Source organism: Acanthochromis polyacanthus, chromosome 5, assembly GCF_021347895.1.
Source record: "Acanthochromis polyacanthus isolate Apoly-LR-REF ecotype Palm Island chromosome 5, KAUST_Apoly_ChrSc, whole genome shotgun sequence".
Lineage (NCBI taxonomy): Eukaryota > Metazoa > Chordata > Actinopteri > Pomacentridae > Acanthochromis > Acanthochromis polyacanthus.
The window spans coordinates 14,109,546-14,131,946 of NC_067117.1; the positions used below are offsets into that span (position 1 = coordinate 14,109,546).

The window sequence follows — 22,401 nt, forward strand, 5'->3', positions numbered from 1 at the left end:
TAGAGATTGTTGATGCATTGATTGAATTAGTTTGAAGGCTTGACTGATGTTGGATATTTAGCATTCAGCATGCATGCTTCTCTGTAATGTACTTAAGCGATCCACATAACTTCAAGCTTTTCAAAGAATTTATTTTTTTGCAAAACTAAAACTGACAATCTTTTGACAACTGCTTGTTTCTTTTTCCTCTTTTTTTAAAATTAATGATTTAAAGGCCCCCTCTAATGCAAATGTATTTTTTCACCTTGTTACCAAGCCTATATGGTCTGTTTGTTTGTGCTGGAGTACACATCATGAGCGACACAAAGAGTCAACAGCAAATCTGAGCAGTTCCACCTTGAAACTGCAGTGCACCAATGACAGTCTGAGAAACACAAGTTCAGACTTTCCGGGTTTCATACGTAACAAACTTAATTAACCAATGCTGTCAGTTTGCAGGGAGGAGCTTTCTGTATCATTATTCATCTGCAGAATAGTTTGCGTCATGAAAGTGTGTGGCTGGATTTCTCAAATATTACAACTTGTCATTGGATCGTGTAGGTCGTATAGTTCAAATTAAACACTTGCAGATTTAATTTCTTACAATGATCAGTCAGTTTCTGGAATACCTCTTGATTGCATTTGCCAATCATCTCAGCAGTTTATTGGCAAAAGTGGTAAGCTGCTACTCACTACATGCCACTTTAAAAACGTTGTTATTTGTTAACATTTAGTTGATGGTTTAAAACAAATTATAAATGTAGTATAGTGCAGCTAAAGCCTTAGAATCTACATCTAACCCTGCTTTTACTGATTGTTACTGTAAATAAAGAAACACCACCTTGGTGTGTTTCTTTTAGGAATTATTATTGTTCTTTCAAATAGATAATACACCCATTTTTATTACTGAGACTGTCACAATCATGATGTTTCAGGCGATGATACATTGTCATACATAAAATTGTTATCAGTGGTTTAATTGTTTTTTTCTGTTAATTTAATGCCTCTATTAGTTTTAGATTAGTACTCCCGGTCTGACAAATGCCTGCATATTATTGGGTTGTCGTTTTTCACTCAGCTTAAGACTAAAATGTGCTTCCAGTGGAGCTGTGGTGTTTAACTTTACACCTAGATACTCAGTGATATGTAGTCGGTCGAATATTAGAAGTTCAGCGCTGTTGTATTAAACTGTTACACAAGAAGGGGGTGCAAACAGAGGAAAATGACGTGGAAACAGTGATGATCGAAACTTTTGATTGTGTGTAAATTTTAGATTTATTGTAGCATTTGTTTAAATCATGCACTGATGTGCAACCTTTAGTTAACCTGTGGATACAATGCTGTTTTACAGTCTAGTTTGATGGAAACTCTTTAACATAAAAGTAATTTTTAACTGTTTTTTTCCTTGTTTACACAGTGAATATTTGAAATGTAGTTTTATGTTTATTAAAGTTAGTAGGCTGAAGACATTTGAAGCGTTTCATTGCTTTGTGGCCCAGAGCCATTTCTGACCTCCTGACCTTTTCGTCTACCGTTGCATACACAGTTTATCAGAGCTCTACAGATCATTTCTTCATCTTATCTTGTCAGCCAGAGTTAGGCAGAGCAGTGGGAGCAGTTTTTGTTCTTGCAAGTTCACCTAACTTATCATGATGCTTGTTACTTTAGCTAATAATAACTTTATTTCATGCTTTTTGAAGTTTTAGGTAGACTGCTCTAACAGCGCCTGAAATACAGAAACTACAATGACGTTTGATTGAGCTTTTGACTGTATTTTTGCATTTTAAATACGTATATTTAATAACTTCTCTGAGACGTCTGTCCCCCCTGGGCCTGTTTCTGCTACTGCTTTTCACTGTAATATTGGAAGTTCTTACTATGTACAGTTTCCTGAAATTACTTAGTATAGCGCTATATGAATAAAACTGAGCTGGATTGAGCTGAAGAGTGATAATGACCTCGGAACATTAGAATTGAAATTGCGTGGATTGAAACAAAAAATGTAAAATTCAGTTTTCAAAAGCCGTCTTGATTTCCTGAATTAAGCTGCTTGTTCATAACAGTTTAATGATTTTCATGAGAAGTCTGTCTCAAAATTTAATCTCTAAAAAATTCCACATAAAAGATAATTGCTGTTGACTTCTGCTGGCTGATTTGTTTGATTAATAAGCACACCCGGCCTACATGGCTTACTAGCATATGGTGCATTAATGTTGTTACAGTGTCAATTTGCAGAGTGTGCGTAGGGGTTTGATTAACATTTTAGTGCGATGGGATGCTCGCCAAATGATTGTAGTTCTATGATTATCTTTGAGGATGATGCTAACTGGTCTCGGTGGGGAGAAACTAGAAAGTTAGGCCAATAATTTGTCTGTGAAATCAATTAAATGTTAATATTGATTTAGTTTGAAGCTATGTCCTCAGTGTGCCATAGCACAGCACGAAAGTTGAGCGATTGGAGAGATGCAGCAGCAGATCTAAAGCAGTAACTCACGCTGACACACACGATACAGTATTTGCTGAGGAAGCCTGTATTTGCTGCAGTAATAAATAACTTAGAGGTCTCTCCATCCATGCAGTCATTTAAGTCCTCTCAATTAGCCGCTTGGCTGAACCCTCGGCACTCCAAGTCTGTCAAAAGCGCCACATGTAGCCTACCCATTAGGATACTTCCATCTGACCACACCAGCCTGTTAGTATTCTTGGCTCCAAATTGCTGTTGTTAAAAAAATCCGCTGTAGCTTGAGTAGTTGGAGTTTTAACTACGTCATGAACTGCCGTCAGTATTTTTCCTTTGTTGCTTCTTGTAAGCTCTGCAGAAACACCTCTGCTCTATTTCATCCCTCCTTTCAAGATTTGTTCAAGTTTACTTTTTTATCCTCAAATATATCTCTCCAGCACTCCTGCACAGTTTGCTTATGTAATGTTTGGACTTGATTTGCTGGTGGACACTTTGATTACTCAGTCAGCTCTCTCATCTGCAGGAATCCGTCTCTGCCTGTAGGCTGCTCTCTCCCGCTGGACCTTCACTGCCTCACATGAAGCAGAATATGTAATGTGTTCAGCAGCCTAAGTTATATGATGTGATATATAGAGGTTATTAAAGCATCTCCCAGTGAGGTGGAGGGAATTCCTCTCTCCTGCTTGAATTACTGCTTTGCTTTCTGTTGCGCCCTGATACGAAGGCTCCTATCTTGATCTTCCCTAAAATGCTGTGCTGTTACTCGATGCACCCTTGTGTGCATTTTATCTGTAAGCTGTTTGGCTTGTAGCTTGACTATGTGTTGGAAACAGATTTTCATTTTTTTAGGAGGGGTTGTCAGCTCAGTAACATTTGCAAGGTACAGTGATCCCTGCTGTGTTCACACTCAATTCATGCGATCTATATAACACTGGATAGCAGTTCAATGGATTTTACATTTGGATGAAATTGCAAAGTGGCACCTAAACTTTATTGAGAGACGATGCACTGTTTATATACGTGATTAATTAAAAATATTTATTAATTTATTCTGAATGTATAATTCTTTTGTGCTGTAAGCTTTAACCCACTGAGCCTAACAAAAACTGTATTAATTATCATTACACCGCCAGCCCATTTGAACTGTCAGCTCCACATTCATCTGTATGCTTTCTGCTCTCTATACATCCTGCTGCATGCTGCGGTTGAGTAGTTACTGTACTCCCTGCACTGCTCCAGCAGCCCCCGTTCTGGTTCATTATTAATCAGATATACTGTTCCTGTCATGGCATGCCTCTGTGGGTCTATCACGAATTTATGTGTATTCTGTCTCTCTTGACTTGCCGAGTCATATGAGCTCTCTTCTGGCACCCCTGAGGGACTTTGTTGCACTCCTTCCTGAATCATTAGCACATCTACGCGTTGTTGCCCTGTGGCTGCCCACATCATTCCACTCCCACCTGCTAGCCCTGCATTACAGTGAAACATGTGACAAGTAAAAACTGTGACTTCCTCCCCTGGGCCCCATAACCTCACAGTTGTAGTTGTTATAGTGTATAGTGGGCGTTTTCCTCTCCTGCTGAAAAGGTGCCACAGTCAGATTGTTTGCTCTCAGCCGAGAGACAAAGAAGACCCTCACTGTCGCTGCTCAACTGAATATATTATTTATATAGTTAAATTGTAAAATTTAGATAATTATGGGACCCAGTGAAGATACGGTTGGAACTGAGTGCAGCTAAGAATGTATAGTAAACAGTTCAGTTTGAATATCTACATCTGAGTGAAATGCATAAAAAACTTTTTCTCTTGTACATTTTAATATAACCTCTGTACACTTCTGCATTTTTCCATCTCACCACTAGAGGGAGACTAGACTCTGGTATAAAAATGTTTTGTAAACATAGCCCATCAGTTTGAAACAAGTGGCTGGTTGTCAGTGTCTCGAGTCTGCAGTCAGACATGACTGAGGACCAATTTGCTCTGTGTTTGGGTGGAAAATTCCAGGGCTTTCTTCTGCTATGAATAGCTTGATAGCCTCCCATGTAACAGAGGGAGTATTTCAGTTCTGGAAAAGGGATTTTGGAGAGCTGGGAACCTAGACCTTGACAAATCTCACACTAACAGGTGGACCTGTTGTTGCTGATAGCAAGCACCACCACAATATCTGTCCAAACAAACCACACTCAAACAAACAGCAGCTAGACTCAACATTGTATCTGTCCACCATATCTCAGTGGTGTGATTTGCAGGCTGGCTCGACAGTGCTTATACACATGGTTACAATGGGTTGTATTTCATTGCTGAGGTACAGTTAAGCACATTGCTTTGGTCTGTCTCCTTTCATGGCTTCTAATGAAGATCCGCTTTCATTTAATCCTCCTCATTTGATCGCAGATGAACCAGCGTCAGCTGATGTTTGGTCCCTGACTAGCTTTTTATTGCCTTGTGACCTCAGTTAGTCAGTAAACCATTTGCCCCCCTGTCCAGTTAATGACCTTCCAGATCATATTCTCACTTTGATTGGAAATGCTCACAGACAGATGCAGTGTCAGGTGATGCAATCATTTTTCAGTACATGCATCTTAGTTTAACAATCATGAGGTTTAAGACTAAATCACACCAGGGGCTTGAAAATTTGTCAATAAGAAATCACATTGCAATTCTTTTCAGAGATATTGCAATATGAGTCACAATTTTAGAGAGTAGTCATTTTTTCATTTGTTTTCTACCAAAAAACAACTATAGAAATTATTATAGAATTTTTAGTAAGGTCTGTACCAAACAGACAAGTAGCACCGCAATGTGTCATTTATGATTCTAAGTTATGTGACAGTTAGCCTTTATGGTCATAAAGTTATATTGTGATTTTGATCATTCTAATTAATTGTTCAGCCCTAAATCACACACAGGCATTTCTTATAAAGCCCAAGTCAGGCTATTTTTTTAGACTTTGCAAAGACCAAACCACAAATTGATACAGTAATGACAAACTATTAGAAAATGGAATATGCAACTAAATCTCTAAAGGCTCACTACTAGGAAAAAAAATGCCCAGTGTTTGAACTTAAAACAGACTGCTACACAAATAAGACACTAAACTGAAGATAGTTACTCTCCAAAGTTCAATGCAAATTACAGAAAGCAGTGCCAAGACGTGTGCATGTACTTAGGAGTTTCTATTACCATTCATAGAAAAAAGATGTCTTTCCAGAAGCCTCTTCACTAAGTCATCTCAGTGAGACAATACTCCTTTTTTGCCTCTGGCTTTAATGCATGACACACCTTGTGTCTCAGAGGTGGTACACTGACCTCTTGATGTTCAAGCAGTGCTAAGCACAGTGTTAGATGTTGACCGTGTCAAGTGACAGAGTGCTCCTCTCAGCTATATTCTGATATGGTGAGAGCTCCACTGACAGAGGTGACAAGGCCTATAGTCTGGATAATCGCAGATGACAGAAAGGAGGGACATGAATATATGTTGGTTCTTTTTTAGTGTGTGACTTGTACATCTATGAATGTGTTATGTGTTAATATGGTTATATAGTATGTTTTGTGTATATTTGCATGGGATGATTTCCAGGGAGGGTATATTGTTTTGAGAACTTTCCTGTTGGACTGGAGAAGCCGAAATACACAACATCAGTCCAGATGCTGCTGAGAGCCCATGTTGTGTGAATGTTTGTCCTCTTTTACTCACACAGGAATTTTTGTGCCGGGCTTGCTTAACTGTGGCTGTAGTAACAATAATAATAATGCGAGCTTGTGTGTTCCTTTGGGAGAAAGGGAGTAAAAGCTACTCCCCTGTGCTTTTGATTAATGTCTTGGGAAAAAGATGTGTTGAACACAACAGAAGTACGGTAATAGCAGAAAGGCTCAAGCTGGGGTTGAAAAAGATTAAATACCTCAATCTGCTTTCGACAAATATGAATCAAATTAAACAGTTGATTTTATTACAGTTAAAAACACCATCAGTAGCAGAACACACTGTTCTTTACATATATTATTTATGTGTATAAGCTCAGAACAGACACAAGTTACAATTTAGTACAAGTTCACGCAAATATAGGGCATGAGAAACCTCCATATGCCTTATATAGGAAAGGCTGAATGACACACATACTTTCACCTAAACACCTTTAGGCAGTTCTGTGATAGCATAATGTCACCTCCTAAATTTATAGCTTCTTCTATATTCATTATACTGTCTAAGTCGATTTAAATATGATAGTTTATGTGATCTTGTAGTCATTTGTGAATAAACGTAATCTACTATTGATGTGTAAACTTTGCACCATCAGTAATATGATTTGATAACCTCTTGTTTAGGTTGTCCTAGATTTTTGTATTGTGATATGCTTTCATGAATTGTAAGCTTTAACAAACCTCTGCAGGCCTCTTCTTATCTCTTCTTGAGGCTACATTAGTTGCAACTAATATAACACACCCAAATCTGTAGCACAGCTGTATGCAGTAATGTTGCATTCTGGGTAACAAGGCCGTCAAGTACAGGAAGGAGGAGGAATGCAGGGAATAAAAAAAGACTCTGGTTTGGATCTTAGTTTTGCTTTGTAAAAACTGTCCATTGTGAGTCTGACAGTATTTCTCCAATGTATTCTCTGCATTGTGCACTGCCATCGCAAGCATGTTGCCTTGACTTTCAAAAGTTTAAGTTGTGAGCAATTTGCTCTTGTTTGTTTATGTTTCTCATTCATTATTGCATGATGCTTTTAACAACACACTGGCTGTTAGCATTGGAGATTAATTAAATGTAATGCAAATATGTTAAGTTAGCAGTATTTCTAAAAATTGTAGGTACGTTATTTATTAAATCAAGCTAAGCCAAGTTATATTTAGCACTCATGAAACAATACACTTTGACAGATTGCTTTCCAAGAAACTGTTGCACCTTAAAATAAAAATATCTTGTGCTGGTGAAGTGAAGTCTCTCCTGTAACAAAAAGTGTTTTAAATTGTTGAGTTGCTGTGGTGTAGTCAGACCTCAGCTGAGATGTGGAAATCCACAGCGGCGAGGATGTGGACATATCACTGACCACACCATTTTAGCTCCACCACTGTTTGGGTTGCTCATGCAGAGCAATGAGAGTATTATGTATTTCATTTTCAAATGCTGTGGGCAATGGGTAGAGCATGATTGGGGTTTGAATAGCAGCTATGATTTCTCTATAGTAGGGAAGGCAAGTGTCTTCTGCTGTTGGAATTCTTATAAAATCTCACTCTGGTTTTCTCTCGATTATAAACAGCTTTAAATACAACGGAGTGCACAGTTCATGAGTTCATCACGTCCTGGACAGCTTCAACATTTCTGAATTCCCCTGAGCTACTTTAACGGCAAGTAGAGCAACATAGTTGTTGTCATTTTGTAGGTGTTTGGGTATGTGATGGGATCGCACAAAAAGGAGGATCTGTCCAGAATTCAGTCCTTGTTGTGGTGTGCTTCTGCCTTTTGTGTATCTTTTATGTTCATGTTTTGTGTGCCTATATTTGTTGGACTTTCATCTGGAAAATTCGTTGCTTTGAGTGTTGCTTTGAAAATTCACTAAAAAAATAACTAAAATGGAACTTTAGTAGCTTAGCAGAGTAGTTTTGCACTGTGAAATACAGCAAACAGACGTTTGTTGTCATATGAAAGGGGAAGGAAATGACCTCTCGTAGCATCATGTGATCGGCGGAGCGAAACGGCCTATAATATGGAAATGAACTGACTTGCTTGTACTCTCAATCATACATTCACATGCCCATTTATTCGAATACTGACTCTGAATTAACTGAAGCGTCTGATAGTCACATAAAAATTATTTCAACCATAAAAACAAGTTAAGGTTAATTTGCTACTGCTCTGCACAGGGAAATGTGGCTTGACATGACAAAAACAGATGCATCAAACAGACTGTAAATAAAAGTCATCAGCCAGAGAGAGTAGCACATGATAGCAGTTAAACAAAATCACGGCAAGCCAGTTCAAACTGGTAAAGTTAATAATGATTTATAAAGAAACCAGCCTTTGTCTGTAGTGGATGTATTTTGTAATGTACAGCCATGGCCATAAGTTTGGACACAACATGACTTATGTCTGTTTTGATGTCTATTACAGAACATAACTAATATTTTTGACAGCACCAGTTTAATTAGTCAACAAATCAACAAGGGATATGATATTATCAATAAATTCCAACAATTGGAACAACTTTGTTCCCAAAACTAATATTAGAAGAAAATAACAAAAAAATGCAGTACTTTCACAACCGAATTTGGTAAGAATAACAAAATGACACCAAACTCTTTTGATGTTTTTTTTAAATATGAAACTTAATATAGTTCTCAGGAGTTGTGTATTATCACCCAAACACTTCAGTATTTTGTGGTATTTTCTAAGATTCACAAGCGTCATGGTACTTGTGTCCAAACTTATGGCCATGGCTGTACTGCTGTCCAAAATATCATTCAAAGATTTCCAGTCATGAAGTGGCGCGTTCATGAATAAGAGGTGGGAGGCAGAGAAGAAGTGGGAGTAGCCACTTATCCAGGGCCTCCTCCATTTTACAGCACAATAGGGCACAAAGTGGTTCACCCCAGCACTTCCCCTTTTTTGCCACGTGGTATGTTCCAACCCAGTATTTAAATCCGGGAGCTTGAAGGCTGTGCTGTTCATGCTCTGAAAACCGGCGTAATCCAGGAAGCAGCTGAGACACAGAGGCACAGAATCAGGGGAAAGAGGGGGAAAAAAACTGTCTCAGCAGCCCATTGGAAGTGACGACAGTTACAACAGGAGAAGCAAAAGGAAGACAGAAGGAGGGATATTGTGTGATCCCGGTGTTAGAGCAGCTTGTGTTTTGAAGAGAGCATATGCTGTGTCGCTCTTCTCTCTATTTGCTGTCATTCTCTCTCTTCCTCTGTACCAGCGGGGGAGGGTACATCGGCCGTCCCAGGCCTAGTTATATGTCCCAGCATCCCGAAAGAGCTCAGACAAGGCCACTGCGACCATAACGGAGACTGTGAGAACAGGACAAGACAGGGAGATAGAGGTACTGTAACCTATGCTGACTAATAACAAACAGCACCTTGCACTGTAGAGCTTTTTAATGTAAATGTTGTGTTGCTAGAAGTTTTAGTAGTTCTGTATTAGGAATTGTACTTATCACTCCAAAAATACTGCAAAAGCAAGCTCCTAGTGACAGATGTGGTGCTAGTAAACACAGTTGCAGTGTACTGGGATAAGCTGACAGCAGGAAGAACCAGTGGTAGGAAATATAGAAATGAGAGTGAGATGAGGAAGAGAATTTTCTTCATGGCAAAGGATAAACAGGTTGGTCTGTTTTTGTATTGCAGATCCTTGCAAAGCTTCATGTGCTCCATAGTTTGTACAATCTGGCTGTTGCAGTGAGCGAACATTTGGGGCATCAAGTCCCTGCTGCTGTTAGCTACTGTTCAGTATGATGCGGTACGGTAGTCCAGTAGATTAACGGGTGGAATTCTTGAGAGTGAGCTGATGAACGCGAAACATATGCAGTTTATGTCACTTGTTCTGTAAGAGTGTGCAGTAAACCAGAAAGGCAGGCTGCAGCAGTGTGTCAGTTCAAGCTGGAAGAAGATCCTGTTCAGAATTGCATCTTCGTTAACCTTGTACTCCTGAGGCAGTTTGTATGGGCAGCAGCGGCATACTGCTGGGTTCTCATATTTTAAAGTCCACCTGAACACATCGACCTTCCTGATGTTTATAAGGACAGGGTTTTAATGAGAACAGCTGGTGTCTGTTTTGTGTTTTGGTGTATGTAATGGGATGACTGAAGCTCAGCACAGTACCCACAATGATATCTTTTCTGCATGCATCAAATGTTTTCTCACCCTAGCACGTCTTTTTTGTTTTTGTATATAAAAAAACTATTCCCCAACTGTTTAGAAAGTAACTTTGCAAGCAGACATTTTCAGCAGGCAATTTTCGTCTGCTGTGTTTGTTCTCTTCTGACTGCTGAGCACTAATGATATATTTTAGAGATGAGGACCTAAAGTAGAGGTTTATTCTCATCTGTGGTTGCTAAGGAACATCTGAAGCATGTGTCATCACTCTCCCTCTCAGGGAATAAAGTGAAATCAGTAAAGAAAAACAAGTCTCTAAACACTGCAGCTGCTGTCACAGTCAACTGAAAGTTATACCACAACACATTGCTGTGGGACACAACTCACATCCAGGCTGTTGTTTTTTTTAAGGCCATCAACAGTTTCTCTTACACTCAGAAGCCCAGAATGCATTGCTGCTACATGGCATCCGCTTCTAGCTTTGTACAGGACGACAGGCTCGCTTGTGTTTGCACTGGTCCAACTTCACATCATCACAAATCTACGTAGACTGCCTCTCTTTGATTAATTTGTCTCAGTGAATATTGTTGTGGTTTGATAATGGTACACACAAGCTGACTGTGTTGGAGATTTTATATCTGAATACAAACACAAGGTCAGCTGTGTAGCAATAGGCAGGGCTGGGCAATATGTCAATATTAACATTTCACTCACTTCAAGCATATAATATTATATTTACACAGTCATTTCATTATAATTCTACAAATTTCTGGTTTTGAAGTTAATAGTTTAAAATAATCTTTAACTGTTAAGCATTAAAATTATATTTGATTGGATTATCTTGACATGCTTGGCATCTTGTCATGATATGTGTAGAAGTGTAATGCAATTTTAATATCAGTTGATTAATGTTTGTGATTTTACATTTGCCATACTGTGATGTATTCATATAAGAAAACAATGATTTTGTTTTTAATCTTGTGATAACAACACAAACTATATTATCATATTCCCACAAAACTGATATCAGCTTTTGTTCATTTTGTCCAAGCAAGATTATCAGTGCTTTTAGGACCACTAGAGACAGAAGCATCATTTTGCTGTTCAGCAGAGGGTCACATGGACTCTTGCTGTCTGTTTTTTCAGAAGAAAAGATATTCACTAAAGTGACTGCAAAGTACCAAAAGAAACATTGTGGTGATGTTCACTACAATTAAAAGGACAGTGGTAGACATACCCTGGTATTTATGCCATTATATCAGGGTGTATCCATCTAAAAGTATATAAACATTGTTTGCTCAGCACCATTTATCTGTTTAGCGCTTGTCCCCTTCGGAACCAAAATGCAAAGTTAAAAGGACTCCAGGACTGTCAGTCGACATCCTTCCTAAGTAACATTGAGCCAACAGAGAGCCAATCCCGAATAACTGAATACACATTAATGTATGAGTAAAAAGAATGATAAATCCTCTTTTATGCTTCAGAAGTGAATCCTAGGTGAGTGTTTATCTTATGTTGCCAGACAACTGTTGACTCTGGTGTGACACAATGAGTTATAATCCATGCAAATGAGCCAGTGCTGTTTAGTCTATCCACCAAAATGTTTTTCATCTTGGGTGTTGTTATCCTCGTGAGAACTATCCCTGTACTGAGAAAAGCTGACTAACAATAAGATCTGTTTTTAGTGCATTGCCATGCAGCAGATACTTGGAAGGACTGAACCAGTAAACATACTCTAATTACATGACAGAATGACTTACAGAGAGTGATAGAATAAACTGAGAAATTAGACTGTGAAACTGGGGAGGCACTGTTCCAATCTAGGGTTGGGGTTTGATAATATTTTAGCAAATGGAATCAAATTACTGAATCAACATCCCTTGGAATCACTTCTCAAATTTAATTAAGTTTCACTGTCATCCTTTGCCTGTAACCAAAGTTGTAAATATCTACAACTTATAGATTCTGTTTAGATCTGTGATCACTTGCTGTTGGGCCAGAAAATCTTCAGTTTTATTGGTTGCTAGTTTCTAAGTTAAGCAACATTAACATCAATGGAGCTATTTTAGTTAATATTCCCAATCTGCAATTACAACATGGAAATGAGATGAGCAGCTCAGTAGTTTTTATTCCGATCCACTGCAACAGTAGCTGTATCAAACTGACTTTTACACCATCCATCCATCCATCCTCTATACACCGCTTTATCCTCACTAGGGTCGCGGGGGGTGCTGGAGCCTATCCCAGCTGACTCAGGCGAAGGCAGGGGACACCCTGGACAGGTCGCCAGTCTGTCGCAGGACTTTTACACCAGATGTTTTATAAACTATATACTCCAAATAATTCCGTCCTGATTCAAAGCCTATTGAGCTCAAAATATTGATTTGACAGACTCTCCTGTGTTTAATGTGATGCTATGTTAAACTACCAAAGCACGGTTGTTGTAAGAGTACAGCCAGAAGCTTGGAGAGAGAACATTAAAGGTGCCCTGTGGAGTTTTCTTGAAAGCAAATAAAAGTTGTGTTCTCATTAACATTACTCACTGAAGCACATTGTGTATATCCTTGAGCTCTAAAAAAAATCCTAAGTGCACTTCTCTCCTCATAAAACATCTTCAAAGACAGTATTTTACGTTTTTAAATTCTGCCTTGTTTACATCCATTTTACTGTAAGTCTTCTTCCCTCTTTTATAACACACTGCTGCACATGTTCGCATGTAACCGCAACCTGTAAATCAGTGGAATAGAAGGATACTGTTGGAGTGGCTGTACGTGGGCACAAGATAAGCGAAACAGGAACCTTCTCTTTAGTTATGCTAGTGGCCATAAAGTCCAGAGAAAACCAACATCTTTGTGTTACCGTACAGAACTCAGCAGCCAAAGCTGAAATAATCTTCCACCGGTTACACTGATCATTTTTAAGCAATCATCAGTGACAGCCAGAAATGAAAAACCTGCTAACATTATCTGCAAGTTTTCAGCATTGACCTTTGCTGACAGAAAGATGCATAGTCTGATAAGAGTTTTGTTCTCGTTAAGAAACAAACAAACAAGCATCTTGCCAACTAGGAAACTGATCCAAACTCAGATCAGACCGTAACCAAATCTCATTCATTCTGAATGCATTCATCCAGCAAGACTAATGGGGTAGTTTCGTTAACAATGTGGGGCTTATGGGAAGTTTGTTTCACACAGAACTGTTCTGATGTGGAAATGCACTTGAAAGCACAAGAAAATACATTTGGCAAACTGATACAGATTGTGTTTGTCATTGAGTATATTCATGGATGTAATGTACAATGCTATGTTTTGATACTTCATAACTCTCTTGAATGGCATTGCCAAAACCAATCTGCTGCTGTTCTTGGCCTGAGGGACGTCAGGATGAGGCGGACTAGAAGTATCGTATTGATCCGTACAGAGCAGAGGCAGCTCCACCGATACCAAATGAGCACGTGGGCGGCGTGCAGACTCAGGTCTCAGGGATGTGGTAGAAAGCTAAGCTGGAGAGCTCCGTCAGCATTACTCATTTGTGTTAGAAATTAACTTACAATGGCATCGTGAAGAAGGAAAGGTTGAGGCATTTCATTCCAAAATAGGCAGACGCACTCACACAGTAAATATCATGTTCGAGTGCGAAAACTAAAAAGCGACTGTGATTATTATGTCAAAAAATACAAAAAAAAACCACAAAGAGAAAGATGAAGTTTTCTGCATTACATTGATTTGTATTCACAATTGAGTCATAGTGATTAAAATGTGTAAAGGACAAGCCTACAAGCCAGAATTGATCATACAAACCTTTGCGATTTTTGATAGATGTTTCGTAGTCTGAGCCACAACACATTGTTTGAACATGTTGGATGAATTGTCTTCTGCTTTTCTTCATTGTGCATTTATTGTTGTGCTGTCACTGTTGTTGTGTTGACTTGCTTTGAGGGGTTGTGCTGCCTCCTACAATGATGTCACCGAGATAAATAGAGTTTGGGGTAGTGGATTAAGAGTCATCTGTGGTGGAAAGGCCAGGGGATTACAAGGATACTATACTGGGGATGACTCTGTGTGTGTTTTGGTGTACTTGTAGTCACCTGTTTGTCCATTTGAAAATGCACATTATATCTAAGGATGGTAAAATATATCTGCATGTGATCTGATAAATCAACAAAGCTGGTATTAATTTATTGTAGGTTTATATGTTGGCACGAAATACCAGTACGGAAATAGCAAAAATATTTTTGAGTTGGTGCATGGTTTGTGTAACAGAGAGCACTGAAATGAAATATCCTGCTACCCACATATTATTCACACTTCTTTATGAACATGAATTAAGAGATCTTAATCAAAAATGCTGCTGGGTGACTTGTCATTTGTTCCAGTATTGGTTGGGTTATAATGGGAGTGCATGTATGCTCCAGCACTGACTTAGACCAGAATACTGTGTCACCAGATTGTTGGAAATTTTTGCCGTGAGTCACTTATATGTGCAATATTGAAACGTTTCACAGTATTAGTTTACTGTGGAGAGCCAACCTCTGCTCATTCCTTACTCCACCGCCTTGGAGGCAGACACCAGATGGCAGAAGCTAATTGTCACAGGGCAGACACAGCACCAATAATGGCACCAATTATAGAGAGGCATGAACAAACCACTCCCATAGCTGTAGACTTATTATGATTGAGTGAATTACAGTGTGTGCCCAAATAGCTGTGGTGTGCTTTAAATCGCTGTTCTCTTTAACTAAAATTCATGGCTTTCTTTGAAGATACACAGCAATCACTAAATCTGGCGCTTATTATTGCACCAAGAGACGAATGTATTTAGTCGTTTGGTAGCTCATTGTGTTTGGCTTAGTCTGGAGTGGAGCTGTTGTCATCTGTTTCCAGCAGCAGAGTGGGGAAGGCCCTTCTCTGTCACTCTCAGGTGTGTTATTCATGTGCCACTGTGTATATGTGTGTGTACACTGACATGGGTAATTCTTTTTCAAGTGTGTGCGATACCTATGTGAGTCTGAAGTGACACAGTATCTGCTGGTACAGCTGTCTGTTCTTAAGCTGGCCTATGTTCTTGGATGCTTTCCAAGGATTTTCATGCTCTGTCACAGGTTGCAGCCGCAGCCACTGTCACTAGGGCTTCATACTTAATCGTAGTTATGCCCTATTTGCATTTTTTTTTTCAAACTTCTGGCTGGCTGTTTCATTTTTGCAATTGAAGTCTTTGTCTTTGAAGTCCTCTATGTAGATCTAAGAGAAAAGTGACCAAAAATGTTCATTTAGCTGATAGACGGAAGCAAAAGAAAATCTTGGCAAGAGAGGGCTCAATATTAAGAATACTGACTTTATATTCAGATTTTGTTTGTAAGATCATTATGTGTTGCACTTTAATTTATAATAATATAGAACAGAAATGATAAGAATTGTGCTGTGTTTCCTGACTCCATAGGTTTAATCTTTTTGGGTGTGTGTTCAGCTTGTTTCTAAGTATTGTAGAAGACTGAACTGAAGCGTCTAAGAAAAATCTGTGCTTGCTACAGTCATACTTTTCCCCTCTCCAACCACCACACACTGCAATCTTCGGTAAACCAAACTTAAAATTTGCTACTATTTTCGTCTCTATGGTGATCGTCAGCATTGTCTGCTTCTACATATTTGGCTGCCTGTCTCTGTTTTCAACAGTCTGTGAAATGATTAAGAATTGTAAACTTTGCAGGGTGACTTGTATCTTTGCTGCAGCTGGCGAAGCATCCAGATGGTTCATGTGTATCTGAACCTCTATGGAGTTTTGTCAGTCACAGCACACTGCACATGATGTTGTATGCAGTTGGTGGTACATTATGACTCCTTGGACACAATGAAGAAGCAGTGTTATATGTGTCTTGGTGTGTTTGGTTAAAGGTCTAATAGGCTGTAAATACCTCGCTGGCCGAGCTGTTCCAGTTGTAAACGTTTACATTGTGTACTCAGGCCTTATCGAGCCAACAGTTACTTGCACAAGCACACACAGTACGTACCATTGTTTCAGCTTTTTGTATCTGATGTGAGTCGTGTGACTGTGATCCACCAAATTCCACACTTGATACAGGAGTAGAACATTTTCTACAATGAATTACTTCAGTGAAAGCACTGATTAATATTGTAATGCTCATAAGTAAAGGAAAACTGAAGCTTAGTTTAAGTTGTGAAGATATTTTTCAGAAAAAACTTTCACCCTCATTTAACTGTGTATGAAGCTGGCCCCTTCCTTTCATACAAACATTTAAATTTTCAACAGTACATGGCTGTATTATGTTTGAATGGTGGCACACATGGACGTTGCTGTGATTTTGTCGTATATTTTAACTCCTCCTGTGTGTTCCTACAGACCTCGCTGGTGTTTCTGGACCCAAACCTCTCAAGCCCCAGCGCTCCCTTCCTGGGACGCCCGTTTCTCTCACACACTACCCGATCGACCTGCGGACATCCATGGAGGAGAAGTACAAAGAAATTGCAGAGGTAAGAACTCAAAATGGATATTATTTTCAAGCGGTGCACTCATAGAAACAGAAACACCGTCATAAAAGATGATACTTTCCCTCTTCTTGAGGTTTGATAAACGTTAATTTATTGATCAGCAGCATAGTCAGATGTTTTGATTATCTGTTCCTGGCATTTGTTTGAATTTGGAATTTGCTGCTAATGAATATTTTATATGTTTAAAATATAAATATAAAACCATACTGAAGTAGTCAGCTAATAATCTGAATGGCATCTCAGTGACTAATCGTTTCATTATAAAATTTCTGCTTCCATTATCCTACTAGTTTAAATACAAGACTATGGTTTTGTTGACTGAAGAAAAACCTAAATAATGAAAAACTGGAAAACTGTATTGATAATATTGACTGAAAAGATTTCACAAAATCCATCCATCATAACTTTCTATGGCTTTATTTGAAGGTAGATCTATCAGATGATTTCCAGTAAGGCACAGTGTCTTCCATATGTCAGTGTGTGCATAGATATTGACGTTGTTTCCTGATTTATGACATCATAAATGGTGATACCTGTGTTGGAACCAGGAGCTGTTCACTCTCAGCATGACAGAGAGCGAGATGCGAAGCGCTCCTTACGAGTTCCCAGAGGACAGCCCCATCGAGCAGCTGGAAGAGCGACGGCACCGCCTCGAGAGGCAAATCAGTCAGGACATTAAGTGAGACAATGCAAACACACTAAACACCTAAAGCCAGTTAAATAAACTCTTTCCAACAGCTCAGGCAGACAGACATAACTCTGCCATCTCCTTCCACCTTCTACACACAGTCTTGCTTCCACCTATGCCCTCAAGCTTATCAGCTTCCAACATGCCAGTGTGTGGGCTAACTAACTCCAACAATCAACTAACAGGGCTATCCAACAATTGGCACTGGTTCAGGTGTTACATTTTCTTCTACACAAACCTTTACCGCGAGATGGGTTCTTTCTCGGTTGCCAGGTTTGACACTAGCCGCACCGCTAAGCTTAACGTTGGGTGGTGATCTGACACGGCCTCCTGCAAGTCACCTGTTTACCGAACAGGGTTGACCGCCACTAACTAATGATGTTTTTGTCTTTGTTTCAAGCACTGTGATCTCTTAATACCTAAAATTATTTGTGTTTATTCGTATGTATCTGTGTGTGAGAGCGGGTGCTAGTTCGAGTGCGTGCTTTTTATATATCCCTTATTAATCCCACGGTGCCTATATTTGGTCTCTCTCTCGTTGTGTGCTTAACTTCTTCTCACTACCTCTGATGCCCATGTGCGCCATTGCCTTGCCCACACTATCCTGCATATCGCCACAAGGCTTGAGCCAGAGATCTTGCTGCGCGCCAAACAAGACTTCTTGAAAATCGACAGTGCTGCAGACCTAGAGTGAGTGAGCTCTGCTTCAGTATGCATGCTTTGTCCGATGACTACAGTATTTTTGTGGTTGGTATTTTATTTGTGTTGACCTCTACTTTGCTTGCTTGTAGTTTGTAAAATGTGCATCATTGCTACTTTTCTGATAGTTTAATACTTATTGTAAATACTATATATTTATCAATACTGAGTTAACTGTATTTAAAAACTCTGGACTTTTGTAGCTACTTTTCTCCTGAAACCTTGACACACATTGTCAGCATAATGACATGGACCTCATCTTCCCCCTACTGGTGAACTCATAGTTGTACAAATATGAACTTTGTCTTTTTTGCTTTTTACTGCCTCTAAAAATAAGTCCCTATGTCAGCATTTGCAAAGTCTATCATTCTTCATTTGACCATTTTCGTCCTTAACTGAGATATAACTTCTTGCGTTTTAGTAATCAAATTGTCCCTCCTGTGAACCCTGAGTAATTCTTACAGTTCTGGTCATTAACTATTGACATCTTAGTAGCTGTTACCTGTGCCCAAGAGTTTAGAGATATTTGAGATTTTCTCTTAAGTGAACTTTATCGATTTATTTCATACATTTTTGAGATTGTTTCAAATGTATAATTCTACTCTATATGTCATTTATTGTGACACTTCATCCTAAGTTTAGATTTCTTTTCTCTTCAGCTTATCCCTATAAATGGACATACTTGAAGCATGCTGGTTAAAGCTCATACCACATGCCCATATAGCCGTGGTTTCATTCCAGCCCCTCTCTTTTGTCTTTGTTCCCGTTTAAATCTGAACTGTGCTGTCAAATGTGGGAAAATTGCCAAAGAACAGAAATAAATTGCCCCTAAGATATCTCTAGAAAAGAGTGGGTTTTTTTTGCATTGGTAGAAATATTCCTTTACATATCTATGAGGTATGAAGTAAGACTCTGCATGTCACAGTATAAGCAATTCAGTGCTAGAAAGTTTAGTTCCAAAAAGGTTCAATGATGACAGCCACTAAAATCCTTTGTGGAAACATTTCTGTTGGTCTGTATTGAGTCTCACAGAGCCCAGATGGAAAAAGATAGATCATCCAGCTTACTCGACACCTAATATACTTTTACAGACTATGAAATAAAAGGTTAACATGGATGTAAGTGAGACATTTTTGCATTTATTTTGAAAACATTTGTTTTGTTCGTGGAGTACTGAGTCTTGATCGATAGCATACTCTAAATAAAACAGCAGTTTAATCTGTTTTAGCATTGCAATTTGCATAAAGTGAATTGGATTGAGTATTTTCCAAACTGACTCTGCAAAATAATTAACTGCACTAATAACAGAAACTGCCAAAGCTTACGTACCAAAACAGACAATAACGTTTTCTTTTTTTATTTACCCCTCTGCCACTCCTTCCACCTGTTTTCCATTCCTGTGTGTTCTCGTTCCTCTGACTTCGTCTCTGTTCGTTAAGGTTAATGAAGGATAAGAGTGTGGACACTGTTGACGATGCCTTTAAGGAGAGGGAAATGCCGATGGAGAGAGAGTACCAGCGGGTCTCAATATCTGGAGAGGAGAAGTGTGGGGTGGGAATCTTTCACTGAGCTGTTCTCATGTATTTTATGCATGGTTTCATCTGCATTGAGCAAGGCAAATTCCATTCACATGTCTATTATTGTGTCTTTGTACATGCTCAGGTGCCCTTCACTGACCTGGTAGATGCTGCTAAGTGTGTGGTGAAGGCGTTATTCATCAGGGAGAAGTACATTAACCGATCCATGCAGAATTTTTGTAAGACCACAGCTCACGCCTTGCAGGACCTTGGAATGAAGACTGTGGATGTGAGAGTATATGATGATATACCAGAGACCCCAGTCGATGCCGGTATAAAACGCACACATTCAACATGTTTTCTATCACAACCAGGCATAAATAGCACTTAGAAAGTGTTGATCAGAAAAGAGAGAGTCCACAGTCTTTAGTCCGACTCTCAAAAGGGCAAATTTTAGCCTCATGCAGTTAGAACTAGTGTTGTCTAATGTACAATGTGTCAAATTTAAAGAAGAAAAAGAACACAGTTTGTTACAATTTTAAAACATATTAATCATATCAACCATCCAGCTCCACAAAAATGATAATATTCAATTTTTCTTTGGCATTTTGAACTGTTAGTTGGGCAAAAAACAAAAGAAGTCCATAAGCCACCTTCAGCCAGTGACTTAATGTTTTTTTGTTTGTTTGTTTTGTTTTTGCAATTTTCTGACATTAATTGACTAAACAGTTAGTCAATAGAGAGATAAAATATTTGAGAGAATAATAATACTATAATGTTTAGTTTAGGCCTTAAATTTACCATTTGTTCCTAAAAATCAAAGAGAATTGTGTGTCTTTCCTTTAGATTGAAGTCTTCCTACTCTCTGCTGTTTTCTTCTTTATGATAATAATAGATTTGTTTCTTATCGGTGTGTAAGCCAGTAACAAAGAAAGAAGCCTCATGATATTAGCAAGGTGTTTCAGTTCTCTGTGGGGATTTTCTTACAACTAAGTCAACATCAAAGACTTTTTTTCCAAAGGGCTTTTCCACAACCTAGGCGAATGGACGTGTTCAAGCTTGAAAAACCTTGACAGTCTTGACAGATGAACATTTTATGCAATATCTCGACTGGTATATTTCACTATCACAGTATGGATTCACTACGAACATTAGGTAGCTGATAAGTTGAGATGTACTGATAGAGATGACACATGCACAGTTGTAGTAGGGCAAAACACTTAACAATGAAGGGATTTAGAAATAGCTTTTCAACTCACATTTATTAAATGCGGCATTTTCTAAAACACTTTGTTCAAAAAACAGCACATGTCGATGTTACAGCTCATGTTCATGACATTAAATCATTGCCATCACTCCAGCATATTTTCTGCAAGCAAAGAAGTCAATAACTTCCTGCTGACACGAACCAGACGAATGAAATATCAGAAGCAAATTTGGCTCTCAACTTGTTTTGTTATTTTTTCTTTGTACAACTTGGGAATCTGAATTCAAAAAACAAACTTCAAATTTTATACAGATATTTCTTAGAAGCATTTTTTTTAAATCACTGGCAGAATTCAATACCACTGTAGATCAAATGAAAACCAAAGATAGCTAGAGCAAGGGTGTAATGAAGACTTTGCCTCTTTTATCCAAACTTTTACAATGCTACTTTAGTGTTTTTTGTCGTATGAAAGACTGATTTCTGTCCATTCCATGCTTTTTCCAGATGCCCCTGTTCACCCACCGGTTTCAGAAACGCACCCTTATGATAATCAGGACCCTAAGAATATGCCTGCAGACACTGGATATGGATGCAAGATGGTGGATGGAGTATTTCATGTCTACACCAAGAAAACCAACATGGACAAGTATGTGTTTGCACCTCTATCCGATGTTAATTCAAACAAGCACGTCTGTATAACTTTCAAATTATTCTCCTTTTTAGAAGCTCAGAACTGGACCTACTGTACCCTGACCTGAAGGAGTATATTGCAGACATGAATGTGATGATGTCCCTCATTATCAACGGCCCAGTGTGAGTGTTTAATGTTATCATTGGACAGATGTTACTGTTTTATGGCTCATAGTACAGTCTAAATGAGACATGCTCCTGTCTCTTCTGCGTGGTGTTTCTAGGAAATCTTTCTGCTACCGTCGCCTGCAGTATCTAAGCTCTAAATTTCAGATGCACATCCTCCTGAATGAGATGAAGGAGCTCGCAGCTCAGAAGAAGGTTCCTCACAGAGACTTCTACAACATCAGAAAGGCGAGAACGAACACGTCACAGCTGCTGCTGAGCTCACTTGTTGATCCACTGCTGTTGCTAACATCATCAGAGTCACTGCTGTGCAGAACTGAAGATAAAATTCATTTATTGCATACATTACATTGTCCCTGAGGAATATTTCCTTATATCTCCAAGATGACTCTTGAAACTCACATCTGCAAAACTGTAAATAAAAACCCGTTCTACAGCAAACAAAGAGGAGTTACCTTTACTGTCCTGCTCTCTCCTGACTCCAGGTGGACACTCACATACATGCATCATCTTGCATGAACCAAAAGCACCTGCTGCGATTCATCAAGAGAGCCATGAAGAAATACCCCGAGGAGATCGTTCACATCGAGCGTGGCCGTGGTCAGACCCTCAAGGAGGTTTTTGAGACCATGAACCTGACAGCCTTTGACCTGAGTGTGGACACCCTTGACATGCATGCGGTAAGACAAGTCTTGCAAGAGATGTTAAACAAA

General features: G+C 38.9%; 1 protein-coding gene across 4 annotated transcripts in view; it reads left to right on the forward strand.

Annotated features, from left to right (window-relative positions):
• LOC110957237 (AMP deaminase 2-like) overlaps positions 1 to 22,401 on the forward strand; it is a 39,314-nt gene that overhangs the window by 9,768 nt on the left and 7,145 nt on the right. For 2 of the 4 annotated variants that reach the window (XM_022203149.2, XM_022203147.2), the window contains 9 exons: positions 16,613 to 16,743; positions 17,310 to 17,440; positions 18,071 to 18,139; positions 19,588 to 19,699; positions 19,811 to 19,997; positions 21,377 to 21,518; positions 21,596 to 21,685; positions 21,787 to 21,916; positions 22,174 to 22,368. In XM_022203149.2, the coding sequence (XP_022058841.1) occupies positions 16,613 to 16,743; positions 17,310 to 17,440; positions 18,071 to 18,139; positions 19,588 to 19,699; positions 19,811 to 19,997; positions 21,377 to 21,518; positions 21,596 to 21,685; positions 21,787 to 21,916; positions 22,174 to 22,368 (1,187 nt within the window). Of the gene's footprint in view, positions 1 to 8,714; positions 9,484 to 16,612; positions 16,744 to 17,309; positions 17,441 to 18,070; positions 18,140 to 19,587; positions 19,700 to 19,810; positions 19,998 to 21,376; positions 21,519 to 21,595; positions 21,686 to 21,786; positions 21,917 to 22,173; positions 22,369 to 22,401 lie in introns of those variants that run through there. The other 2 variants (XM_022203151.2, XM_022203148.2) reach the window with 2 other exon arrangements.